At 44.3% G+C, this 14,044-nt stretch overlaps 1 protein-coding gene across 4 annotated transcripts in view; it reads left to right on the forward strand.

Annotated features, from left to right (window-relative positions):
* Positions 1-14,044, forward strand: part of prkcz (protein kinase C, zeta) — a 394,504-nt gene that overhangs the window by 73,191 nt on the left and 307,269 nt on the right. For all 4 annotated transcript variants that reach the window (XM_059655617.1, XM_048561464.2, XM_059655615.1 and 1 more), the window contains exon 2: positions 4,681-4,802. In XM_059655617.1, coding sequence (XP_059511600.1) covers positions 4,727-4,802 — 76 coding nt within the window. In that variant the 5' untranslated portion in view covers positions 4,681-4,726. The remainder of the gene's footprint in view (positions 1-4,680; positions 4,803-14,044) is intronic.

The following is a 14,044-nucleotide window of genomic DNA, read 5'->3' on the forward strand; positions in this document are numbered from 1 at the left end:
CCCCGCCCCCGCCACAACCGCCCCAAGAGGATCCCCCTCGTTCTCACACACCACCCTACCAACCTCCCGGATACAACGCATTATCCTCCAACACTTCCGCCATTTACAATCCGACCCCACCACCCAAGACATTTTTCCATCCCCACCCCTGTCTGCTTTCCGGAGAGACCACTCTCTCCGTGACTCCCTTGTTCGCTCCACACTGCCCTCCAACCCCACCACACCCGGCACCTTCCCCTGCAACCGCAGGAAATGCTACACTTGTCCCCACACCTCCTCCCTCACCCCCATCCCAGGCCCCAAGATGACATTCCACATTAAGCAGAGGTTCACCTGCACATCTGCCAATGTGGTATACTGTATCCACTGTACCCGGTGCGGCTTTCTCTACATTGGGGAAACCAAGCGGAGGCTTGGGGACCGCTTTGCAGAACACCTCCGCTCAGTTCGCAACAAACAACTGCACCTCCCAGTCGCAGACCATTTCCACTCCCCCTCCCATTCTCTTGATGACATGTCCATCATGGGCCTCCTGCACTGCCACAATGATGCCACCCGAAGGTTGCAGGAACAGCAACTCATATTCCGCCTGGGAACCCTGCAGCCATATGGTATCAATGTGGACTTCACCAGTTTCAAAATCTCCCCTTCCCCCCACTGCATCCCTAAACCAGCCCAGTTCATCCCCTCCCCCCACTGCACCACACAACCAGCCCAGCTCTTCCCCCCCCACCCACTGCATCCCAAAACCAGTCCAACCTGTCTCTGCCTCCCTAACCGGTTCTTCCTCTCACCCATCCCTTCCTCCTACCCCAAGCCGCACCCCCAGCTACCTACTAACCTCATCCCACCTCCTTGACCTGTCCGTCTTCCCTGGACTGACCTATCCCCTCCCTACCTCCCCACCTACACCCTCTCCACCTATCTTCTTTACTCTCCATCTTCGGTCCGCCTCCCCCTCTCTCCCTATTTATTCCAGTTCCCTCCCCCCATCCCCCTCTCTGATGAAGGGTCTAGGCCCGAAACGTCAGCTTTTGTGCTCCTAAGATGCTGCTTGGCCTGCTGTGTTCATCCAGCCTCACATTTTATTATCTTGGAATCTCCAGCATCTGCAGTTCCCATTATCTCTCACTCTACCACCACCCTCTGGCTCCTACTGTTGTGCCAATACTATATCCAATTGACAAGGTCTCCCTGAATCCCATGTGATCTAACTTTCCTAATTTGCCTACCATGCATAACCTTGTCAAAGGTTTACTAAAGTCCATGTAGACAATGTTTACTACTCTGCCATCATCAATCTCTTTGGTTATGACCTCAAAAAAAACTCGCTCAAGTTTGTGAGCTGTTTGTTTGCCAAAAAGAATTAATCAGTTTTTTTTAGGGTGCTGATATCCCTTGCCTAAAGACGGATGACACTTTTTTTCCTTATCGTCTTCACGATAAAAAAACAGGGTAAGTGGGGTTTTGGGCATTAGCTTTTCCAGAAAATGGTAGAACTGCAACCTCTGCTCCATTGCGATGAATAACATTTTATACTACCAACTAGTAATTTTAAAGGCAGATAATCGGTCTTTGAGGGTTGAATCATTAATGTTGTGCTCAGATGCTGCCACTGTACCTAACTGTTGCCTTTTCTTGACTAGTGAAATCTTGCGTTGGAGTGCTGCTTCTTTTGAATGTGGCACAAAGAGTTAAGAGTAGGAAGAAGTAATTTGGCCCTGGAGCCATTTTCTCCATGTAAGCAAAATTTATGGTGTTTACAGCAAAGAAGTCCAATCATAAGATTTTATGTACTGATAAATATATGAAATATGTTAGTTTAATTTGGGAATTTATTAGAATGACCAATCATTATTAGTCATTTTCTTTCGAAGTTTTCAATATGGAAGACAGATTGTGTAATTGCTACATGCAAACCTCCTCGAGTAGTGAACAGTTGTCCAATCTGGTAGCTGGCATGGCATTTGCCTTGGAGACTGGATGTATGCTCACAGATGAAATAACACACTATTGTGTCTGAAATTGAAAACCAAGCCAAACAGAATATTTCACAACATGGAAAATGTTGATTGTTGAATGCTCCACTGTCAAAATTCTGGGAGTTACCATTGATCAAAAGCTAAGTTGGACTCTCCATATAAATGCAAGAGGAGGTCAGAAGCAAGGAATAGTGCTGCAAGAACAGCACCTTGTGACTCCAAGACCTATCCACCGTCTACAAAGCACAAGTCAAGACTGTGATGGAATACTCTCCACTTGTCTTGATGCATGCAACTTGAAACCTTCCAGGACCAAGTAGCCCACTTGATTGTCACCACATTGACAAACCTCCACTGCCGCCACATTGATACTCGGTAGCAGCAATGTGTACAATCTCTCCAAGATGCACTTCAGAAAGCCACCAAAGATCCTTAGACATGTCCTTCAAACCCACAACACTTCCACCTCAAAGAACAAAGATAGCAGGTACACATGTACGCACCATCGCCTGGAATTCCCCCTCCAAGCCACTCACCATCCTGACTCAGAAATTTCTATCAGTGTTCCTTCTCAGTCACTAGGTCAAAATCCTGGAATTTTCTCCCTAATGGCACTGTGATCTACATACAACAAATGGAATGCAGCAATTCTGGAAGTCAGATCACCACCACCTTCTCAAGTTCAACTCGGGACTAGCAATAAATGTTGGCTGGTCATCAATACCTATATCCCATGACTGAATTTTTAAAAAAGCCTCACTTGTCTGTTAATAACATCTGATGTGGTCTTTAAATCCATTTTTTGTGCTTGTGCCCTATAATCCTTCACTCCTTTGTCAATCCAGAATTGTAGTAGCTTAGCCTTGAATTCATTTCAACAACCCAGTCTTCAATAAGCACTTTGGGAGGGGAGAACTCCAATGACAAACAACGTTCACAGAAGAAATTTCTCTTCTGCTCTATCTTAAATGCAAAATTCCTTGTTTTGAAAAAGTATCCTGCAAATCTAGATGCCTCAATGAGAGGAAACATATTCTGAACACCCACCTTGTGAAGTTCCTTAAGAATCTTCTGGTTCAATCAGATCATGTTTGATTCCTTTAAATTCCATTGAATATAGATCTAATATGCTCAATATTTTCTCAGAAAGCAACTGTTTCTCCCAAGAAATGACTAAGTGAACTTTGTCTGTCTGAGCTGCTTCCAGTGCAAACATGTCCTTAAGAGTGACCAAAACTGCATACTGTACTCTAGGTGTGGTTGCCACAGTGCCCCATATATTGATGGTTAGACTCCTCTGCTTGGATACACACCTTTTTGCGATAAGGACCGATATTCTAATTCCCTTAATTACTTGTACATTTTTTTTGTGATTCATGTACAAGGTGACTTAAGAGCTTCTGCATCACAACATACTGCAATTTCTTTCCGTTTTTAAACCATATTAAACCATTTAACAAGAACCTCAAATTTTTCTCTCCATATATTTCCATCTTTTTTGCAACTTAGTTAATGTATCTAGTCACTTGTAGACTTTATTTCTCAAACTTGCTTTCCGACTGTTCCCTGGTCAGTAGATCTAGCTGCAATAGTCAATCTGTTCATCCAAGTCACCAATATAGACAGTGAAGAGTTGGTACCCCAGTTCTGATCCCAGTGGCATTCAGTTGCTTCCAGTTTATCAACCTGAAAATGACCTCTGTACCCAGATTCTTTGTTCTTATCAAATATAGCAAATATATCAACTGCAACACTTATTCCAAGTCCTTATTCCATGAAGTAACGGTTATATATAGCACCTGTCGAATGCCTTCTGAAATCAAATATACTACATCTTATTTTATGTCCTCAAAGTACTGTAATAAATTTGCCTATATGTTGTCTATTGCCAAACCACTCTGGCCTTGTTATATAATAGTAGTGTTGTGATGTATGGATAGCGGAAATCATCTCATAACTTGTCCATGTGACCATTTTTGGCATTAGAGTAGCATCATGACAATTGCGAAGTTAGGATTTGGGTGAAAGGAACCACGTTAGTGCACATTGATTTCTGGCCAATGACTTTAACAGAGAAAGAAAGCAGACCGTGTCATAATTTTCTGTATTATAGCCCAAGGATGCTATGGCAAATGATAGTGAAATAATCAGCTAACAGAATACAAGCTGAGCATGGACCCTAGCCTGATCTGTATGACTGTTTCAGAACACCGATCTCTGTTTTTACTCTCTTGCCTGTTTTTAAACAAAAGTTTTACTTAGCTGAAGTTTTTCCACATTTAAGGCACCATGTGAATGATTTGTGGAGGAAATCTTAGACAGAATTCCAATACATGGATGAAGAAAAAGATACAATTGGAATGTTTACTTGCTACACTTCTTATTTCTTGGTAGTTAGTAAAAGCTGCACACAGTTGTTTCAAAAATATATTCTAGGGCTTTATATGAATACACCAACGTCTTTATTTCAATTCGTGTGATTCTGTGGTTCATTGTACTGAGGATAGTTTTTGACAGGTTTGTGCATAAGAAAAATAAATTAACACTTAATTTCTTTTGTGTATTTTAATCACTGTAATGCACTTTGTGTATGTTTTAAGATGTTGAAATGTGAGAGGTTCCCATTAGGGGAAGGAATATCTGTGTTTAAGGAACGGTGGGGAAAACATTTCTAAATTGTTTTGCCTTTTCTCAACAGAGACATACTTATCACTGACCTTGATCCTGCAATCACTTACGATGCAATGTGCTCTGAAGTGAGGGATATGTGCAGCTTACAACAGGATCAACCTATTACTCTGAAATGGATTGATAATGAAGGTAAGGAAACTTTTTAATTGTTTATAAATAATGTTAATTGTGCTTTCTGCAGTGTAAACAAATGCAAATTCACAGACCAACAAATTAGAGATGCTGATGATAAAATGCAGGGAAAAAGCAGTTGGAGAGAATTGCGGGTGTGTACCTTTGTAATAATTATTGGCAAGTCGTAAAGGCCTCAATAGGTCATGTTTTAATTCCATGGCCTCATATTTATTTCTAGATATTTTCCAATCATCCTGTTCAGAGAGGTCATGACTTAGCTCTGAATTAGGTGGGTCGTTAACCAGGACCTTCTGACTCAGAGTTGGGACACTACCACTGTACCACAGACCCCATTAAACTCAAATTTCACCATCCAACATTGGGATTCAAACGTGTACGTATGTGACTGCCATTTTCAATGGTGGGTTGATGAAATTTTGCTTATGGTGGTTTAAGTTTGCTTGGTTCTGTGAATTGTTAAGGGAAAGGAAGGGAAGACAATATTTCTAAAGAAAAATCCTTTTATTTGAAATTTCAATAAAGTTCAGCATTAGATATAATATCCAGGTGATCTACTATATTCAACAACAAGTTAATTTCAAGCAACGTCACTTGCTGGGTCATGCTTTTGAAGTGCAGTTCGAAACGAATAAGCAAATTTCAATCTTTGAAGTCCCTGAAAACAGGAAGTAAAATTCTGCCCCGTGCCTGTGTTTACTTTACAATAAGGTTTTGTTGTCGAAGTCATCAGGAATCACCTGAGTAGCCAAAGAGCAAGTTTATCATTTAAATATAAGAACTAGGAGCAGGAATAGGCCATCTGGCCCCTCGAGCCTGCCCCACTACTTAAGGTCACAGCTGATCTTTTTGAGACTCAGCTCCACTTACCCGCCCCCTCAGCCTAACCCTTAATTCCTTTACTGCTCAAAAATTTACCTAGCTTTGCCTTAAAAACATTCAGCGAAGTAGCTTCAACTGCATCACTGGGCAGGGAATTCCACAGATTCACAACCCCTTCGGTGAAGAAGTTCCTCCCGACCTCAGTCATAAATCTGCTTCCCTTTATTTTGAGGTGATGCCCTTTTTAGTCCTAGTTTCACCTGCTAGCGGAAACAACCTCCCTACCTCCACCTTATCTATTGCCTTCATGATCTTATGTTTCCATAGGACCTCCCCATATTCTTCTGAATTCCAATGAGTATAATCCCAGCCTATTCAGTCTCTCCTCATAATCCAACCTCCTCAACTCTGGAATCAACCAACTGAATCTCCTCTGCACCCCCTCCAGTGCTAGTATATCTCTTAAGGCAACGAAAACGGCACACAGTACTCCAGGTGTGGTCTCACCAGGACCCTGTCCAGCTGCAGCATAGCCTCCCTGTTTTTTAAACTCCATCCCTCTAGCAATGGCAGCCAAAATTCCATTTGCCTCTTTAATTACCTGCTGCACCTGCAATCCCACCTTCAGCAATTCATGCCCAAGGACACCCAAGTTCCTCTGCATAGCAGCGTGTTGCAGTTTTTTGCCATCTAAAACATAGTCCATTTTTATGTTTATTCCTACCAAAATGGATGACCTCACACCTATTAATGTTGTACTCCGTCTGCCAGATCTTTGCCCACTCACTTAGACTATATATATCCCTCTGCAGACTTTGATTGTCTTCTGCACACTTGGCTCTACCACTCACCTCAGAGTCATCTGCAAATTTTGATACACCACACTTAGTCCCCTCGTTTATGTAAATGTTGCTATGTTTGATCAGTTTGTAGTACAGAATGTTAAGTATCACTGGAAAAAGATATCTGCTGACAAAGACTTGCAGCATACCCATTAGAACTAAGTTGGAAGTGTACTAAATTTTCAAGGGAGCAACATTTTTACACTGTACAAGGAAAAGGTGCTGATTACAGTAAAGTTGCAATATTCCAAACACAGGATACCCATCACACATATACTAATTGGAGATTTGAGATTGTTGAGGAAAGCCCTTTGTAACCTGATTTTGTCTTCAAATGAATTCCGTTTAGAAAGAACAAGTAAAGACAGTGACCGAGTAAGTACAAGAAAAATGTTTTCTTTTTATTTTTCAATTTGTTCGCATTTGACAGTAGCATTGTGCCAGACCAGACCCCCCCCCCCCCCCACCCAAAATATTTTAAGTAGTCTAAACCCTAACCTTTTTTTTATTTCAAAGGCAAATGTAAAGTGCTCTATTCCAGAAGCAACTTGACCGGTCAAACTGCTTGTCGTTAAGCAAAACACGATTTATTCAAACACTTTAGTTGAAGTACAACAAAAGCAAGAAGAGCTTAGAATAACTTGACTGACTGTCTTGGATAACTTAAGAGAATAACAGATATGATAACTATTACTAATTAGTTGTTATAATATAATAACATCCCATAAAGACACCCTTCAGAAATAGATTATCTCCTTGCAATCAGGCAGCGAGAAAGGAAAAATATGAAGCAAAAACTCAAAGTAGCAGCTAGGAGTCATTTACTGCAGCTGCCAACCCTATTGAGGCTCCAACCGCAACTGCTTAAAACTAAACCTAAAAGACTTTTTTAAAAAAAATTGCTAGAAATCCTGGCCTGAGAGGCAGCCTGAGGAGAAAGCCTCAAGGTCTCTAAACTATTCACTTTAGCACAGACACCTTGGTACCTCTCTTTCAATCTCTTTCTTAAAAGAAACCAGAACAACATACCCTTCTTAAAATCATAGCATTGTCACAATAGCCTGACCTTGCACACTGAAAGGCATTGAAAAATGTTGAGAGGTAACTCTGTAAAACTGAAGTCATATTTTTCTGCCTGGTGTTCTGTCTTCAAACAAGTGCAGTACAGTCCACCATGTCATTAATACAGTCAAAAATATTTTCTACTTGTCTGTGGAGTGTGAAATCCCAGAATATCTTGATAGCTTTTATGGATTCATCTTGGGAAATGTAAGGGTGAATGGGCAGACTTTGATTGAACTCTGGTCCATTTTCCTGATCCACATCTCAAAGGTGCTGGAGGTCGTCAAAATGATTTTGTGAACCTATTTGTAAAGTACGATGGCATCGTGGACTTTGCAAAGACAAACGGACCGCTTTATATCTGCCATCACAAATGTATTAATTAGAGATCATGGGCATGAAATGGAAGGCAAACCTCTGGAGAGAGGCAGTGCCTCAGTGATATCCTCAAGGCGAAGAGTAGCATTCTCACAGATACATGGGAATCACTGGCCCAAGACCATCCAAAGTAGAGGAGACAGATGTGGGAGGGCATTGAGCATATTGAGACTTGTTGCGGAGGAAAAAGCGGAAGCTAGACAAAAATCATGGAAGGAATCCATTACTGCACCAATGCCCAACACACCCATTCCCATGATCACTTTTTGTCCCAAGTGTAATCGGTTGTGGTCGCCACATTTGATCTGTATGGCCACCTTTGGAGTCTTCCTGAGAGTGGAAGAGAGTTGTCCTTGTCTGTGAGAGATTGCCAGTGAATGAAAGCATGATGGTGTTCTTTGCTTCCCTTTCCACCAGTCCGTATTGTTATCAAGCAGAGGTTGACACCCTGGTCTGAGAACTAAAACAGAAACAACAGACGAGCGCCTTGCTGTATAATCTGTAAAAGTAATGTAATCTGCCTTTTAGCAACTCTAGTAGTTAAATAAATAAATCCCTGACACTCACTTTTACAATCAACAAGTAATAGTTTATTTATCTAACTCTGACAGTGAGCAAATTAACGTAACTATTAGCGAACCAATAAATCCCTTCTAACTACAAGCTATTCCTGGAAAAAAATAAATTCTAAGAGTATGCTGCTCCAAAAAATACACGACCCATTTTTTTAAAAAAAATCGAATTTAGCCTCTTGAAATTACAGCCAGGTTGTGTGTTTCTGGAATGTTCTGTGCCTTCTCCATTGATTCTTCCATCAGGTATATTAACTGGTTGTGCCATGGGCGCACTCTGGTGATTTAGATGGTGCTCCCTCTAAGACTTAGAGGAGTCTTAGAGAGCTCTTGAGAGCTGTTAGCTTTGGCAGATGGCAGTTACCTCTCTGGGTGGGTGGGGTGATTTGTCCAACTGCCCCTCCTTTTATACCCTTGATGGCATAACAAAATTTATTACAATAGGATTGGTCCTATATTGTCAAAAACCACCCGATTTAAATTTAATTGGCTTTGGTATCTAAGTGCCTGGTTCAAATTGGCTAAATTCAGAACTTGTCTTGGTAAAAGCTGCCGCTTGGCCCAGTAATGATACAAATGTTTCAGTGCTTTGTGTGTACTTGCAAACTTTCAAACTTCCTGCTCAAAGACATCCATTTTAAATTTCTAAGAATAGAAAAAGCGCATCATCTTGTAAATGGGCCGTGCAATGCTTTCCCCGTGGCATTTTACAAATGCCAAATTCTAAATTTCTGCCTCCCAGTCCATAAGTACACAACCTGACTTTGCAACAATATGTCATCTTCAAACATTAAATAAAGTGTGATCTGGTGAAAGCCAGTAAAACAGTTTGGTCTCAAGCATACTAAAAACTATCTCCAGATGCATCTTCATGTAGAACTTAGGCAAGACCACTTCACAGCTACCTATCTGTCATTGCCACCTAGTTGCTGGTTGTTCATCGTACAGAAGGTGATGAGTTGTTTTTATCCAGTCGAGCTATCCATTGCTGCAGGCCTGTCTGTGATTTCATACTCTAGCAAATCTGGAGTTGCTAATCTGGAACTTTGGTTTATCATGGTTATTCTTTATTTGGACTCCTGATGGTGGAAATGCTTAATAGGTTTGGGTGTCTGAATTTTTGACTTAGTGCGATGTCACTGTCACTGTAATTGGCAAGTCATCTCAGGCTCAGAGGCATTGTCATGAAGAACGTGCTAAAGAAAAATTCATGGCCAAGATTTTGTTTAAATTCCAACCTGGAAAGTCAGCTGAGTGATCATGGCATTGCAATACCTTGCCATGAAGCGGCTTTACTCAGCTTTTGTTTGGACAAAAAATGCACAGTGCATGAACGTGCTGTCTGTGTGAGCAAAGGACATAGCCTTGCATGTGAATTTCTGCAGTGTGTGACATGTGTTTGAACATTTGAGTATGAGGATGTTGCATTTAACATATTTCTATCTAATTTCTGGTAATGGGTTACTCTTTAGCAACTCTAGGATGTTTCCTCTGGGGTAATCAAGGGTTAATTCTTCATTGCTTCATAATCAAAAATCGCTCAATTCTGACATTGGCAAGTATAGGGCTCAACCTGCGCATGCATGCTTTGGATGCTTAATTGATTTCTCCACTTTGCTTGATACTTCACTGTTTCTGCTATCAGTGTATTTGCCTGCTGTCCAATCATGAGTGAACTAAAATATCGTTTACCTAAACACAAAATAATTGATTTTAGTCACTTGACAGGCTTTAGTTACTTGTCACCAGTTAGACCATAAGACCGTAAGATATAGGAGTGGAAGTAAGGCCATTCAGCCCATCAAGCCCACTCCACCATTTAAATCATGGCAGATGAGCGTTTCAACTCCACTTCCCTGCACTCTCCCTGTAGCCCTTGTGAGATCAAGAATTTGTCGCTCCCTGCCTTGAAGGCATCCAATGTCCTGACTTCCACTGCACTCCGTGGCAATGAATTCCACAAGCCCACCACCCTCTGGCTGAAGAAATGTCTCCTCATTTCAGTCTTAAATTTACCCCCTCTAATTTTAAAGCTGTGCCACGAATTGTATCTCTCTTCCTAACCATTTCTGGAAATGATGAGACTGAAGTTGTTACTCATCAAGAATGGTGTGTGGCTTTGAAGGGAATTGCAGGTTGGAGTTACCCTAAGCCACCGAGAAGTTGCAGGATTGAAAGGTGCTGTTGAAAGTATCTTAGTAAATTGTTGCAATTACACCTTGTAAATGGTACTCACTGCCACTGTACGTAGGTGACGAGTGAATGTTAAAGGTGGTGGATGGGGTGCCATTCAGGTGAATTGCTTTATCCTAGATGGATTATGTTTCTGACTTGGACCTTTGTAGATTGCGATGGCGGAGATCGTAGGTGAGTTACTCACTGCAGAATTTCCACCCTCTGAATCCACTTGTAGCCACATGGTATATTTTTATGGCAGGTCCAATTCAGTTTCTGCTGTCTGGTGATGTTGGGATTTTGGTGGATTTGGTGATGGTAGTGCCATTTAACATCTAAGGGAGGTTTATTTCATTCTCCTTTTGCAATGAGCAATTGCCTGGTTGCATGATGCGAACATTACTTGCTACTTCTCAGCCCAAGCCTGATTGACGCGGCCAGATCTGGCCGTTCAGTTCCTGTTGCAAATGTCTTTGAACATTGCACAATCATCATTGAACATTCCTATTTTGGACTTTGATAGAGGAAGGTCAGATTTAGTCTTTGATTAGGTTTGTTATCAGATGAAGGAAAGAGCCCCATAATTTGCTAAAGGGTGTTTTTGAGAAAAGGAGGAGAAATATTTGCTGTGTTTTTGGTGGAGTTGAGCTTAAAACTGACCATAGAATAATGGTATCCAGTTAACGGATGTCAGCGCACAGAGGAAGGCCAGCTCAGTTAGTTCTACTACCCCATTTTTTAAGATGATTTTCTATTTGGATTCTATTTTGATTTATTTGCCTGTGTCCTCTTGTGGTCTCTTTTTTTTTGATTTCTTTTTGACTTCCCCTCTGCACTTTGTGTATTCAACTTGTATCATCCAGCTAACCCTTCCTGCTGCCTTATCGAACCCTCCATTTTCTTTGTCATCCAGGAAGCTCTACTTCTGTTTCTCTTATCTCCCTGTTTGTGGGCATTGCAAGCTGCTTGTGTTCACATGCATGCACTGTAAACCCAATTTATGCTTTATTGTTTCTCTCTGACTCTGACCCGATTTATTATGCTTTATTCTCATGCCATCAGCCTCAATCAGTTTTTATAAACTTTTCTTTGTTTCTCTCCAAGGTGCACCTGCTAAGTTAATTTAAACCTTCCTCCTGTGAATGGTGCTACAAGAAAATAATTTGCCCTAAGCAGAGTCTGATTTAATCCCATCTCTGTAGAACTCTTCCTAGGGTCGAAAGAATCCACAGCCATCTTGCCGAGAATATTCAGCCGTACATTGATCTATTTTATATTCCTGAGTAGTCACTGGGCAGCACCATAGCTCAGTGGTTAGCATTGCTGCCTCACAGTGCTAGGGGACCCCAGTTCAATTCTACCCTTTGCTGACTGTTGGTGTGGAGTTTACACAATCTCCCCATGTTTGTGTGGATTTCTTCCAGATGCTCCAAATTCTCCCCAAAGCCCAAGCGTGCAGGTTGGATGGATTGCCATGATAAGTTGCCCATCGGGTGCAGGGATGTGCAGGCTAGGTGAGTTAGTCATGGGAAATGTTGGGTTACAGGGATAGGATACGGCGTGGGATGCACTTTTGAGGGTCACTGTGGACTCAGTGGGCCGAATGGCCTGCTCCTATACTGTATGGGCTCTGACTCTTGTTTTTGTTAAGTGTTTGGGCAACAGAGTAATCAAGACATTATAACATTTAAGTGCTGCATGCTAGTTTGTTCTCTAACTCCCTAACTTATCTGTATGATCTCCACCCTACTATGTACCTATTGTTCTTGATGCTGATATGGACTTTGACTACTAGCTGTTCAGGGCTCTCCCCAAGCCTATTCCAGCTGCTTAGAGATAATTTTGGCCTTGGCACCAGCAGGCCAAATTATGTTCTGGATTCATGTCTCCTAGCACAGAAATGTCAGCCAGTTCTCCTGACCATCAAATTCCATATCCTATCAATTCCTAATTTCCTCCTGCTCTCCTGTAGAGTTTCGCAAGTCATAGTGCTGTGGATTTGATTCCTTGCTTTCCAGAGGAAGTAATGCTTCCACCAGATGGTCACACCTGTATATTGGTTGGAGAATAAGATGCAGCCCCATTTTCTCTCTCTCTTTCCCCCCCACCTCTCTCTCTCTCTTCCCCCCCCCTCTCTCTCTCTCTCCCCCACCCCCCTCTCTCTCCCCCCCCCTCTCTCTCCCCCCCCCTCTCCCCCTCTCCCCCCGACCTCTCTTCTCCCCCCCCCTCTCTCTCCCCCCCTCTCTCTCCCCCCCCCTCTCTCTCCCCCCCCTCTCTCTCCCCCCCCCTCTCTCTCCCCCCCCCTCTCTCTCCCCCCCCCTCTCTCTCCCCCCCCCTCTCTCTCTCCCCCCCCTCGCTCTCTCCCCCCCTCGCTCTCCCCCCCCTCTCGTCTCCCCCCCTCTCTCTTCCCCCCCTCTCTCTCCCCCCCCCCTCTCTCTCCCCCCCCTCTCTCTTCCCCCCCTCTCTCTTCCCCCCCTCTCTCTTCCCCCCCCTCTCTCTTCCCCCCCCTCTCTCTTCCCCCCTCTCTTCCCCCCCCTCTCTCTTCCCCCCCCTCTCTCTTCTCTCTCTCTTCCCCCCCCTCTCTCTTCCCCCCCCTCTCTTCTTCTCCCCCCTCTCTCTTCCCTCCCCCCCTCTCTCTTCCCCCCCCCTCTTCCTCTTCCCCCCCCTCTCTCTCCGCCCCCTCTCTTCCCCCCCCTCTCTCTCCTCCCCCCCCTCTCTCTTCCCCCCCCTCTCTCTTCCCCCCTCTCTCCCCCCCTCTCTCTTCCCCCCCCCCTCTCTCTCTCCCCCCCCTCTCTCTCCCCCGCCTCTCTCTTCCCCCCCCTCTCTCTTCCCCCCCCTCTCTCTCCCCCCCCCCTCTCTCTCCCCTCCCTCTCTCTCCCCCCCCCTCTCTCTCCCCCCCCCCTCTCTCCCCCCCCCCTCTCTCTCCCCCCCCTCTCTCTTCCCCCCCCTCTCTCTTCCCCCCCCTCTCTCTTCCCCCCCTCATCCCCCCCCCTCTCTCCCCCCTCCCCTCTCTCTCCCCCACCCCTCTCTTCCCCCCCTCTCTCTATCACTCTTACCCCCCCTTCTCTCTTCCCCCCCCTCTCTCTTCCCCCCCCCTCTCTTTCCTCCCCCCCCTCTTCCCACCCCCCCCTCTTCCCACCCCCCCCTCTTCCCCACCCCCCCCTCTTCCCCACCCCCCCCCTTCCCACCCCCCTCTTCCCCACCCCCCCCTCTTCCCCACCCCCCCCTCTTCCCCACCCCCCCCTCTTCCCCACCCCCCCCTCTTCCCCACCCCCCTCTCTCTTCCCCACCCCCCTCTCTCTTCCCACCCCCCTCTCTCTTCCCACCCCCTCTCTCTCTCCCACCCCCTCTCTCTTCCCCAACCCCCTCTCTCTTCCCCACCCCCTCT

The sequence above is a fragment of the Stegostoma tigrinum genome, chromosome 28 (genome assembly GCF_030684315.1).
Source record: "Stegostoma tigrinum isolate sSteTig4 chromosome 28, sSteTig4.hap1, whole genome shotgun sequence".
NCBI lineage: Eukaryota > Metazoa > Chordata > Chondrichthyes > Orectolobiformes > Stegostomatidae > Stegostoma > Stegostoma tigrinum.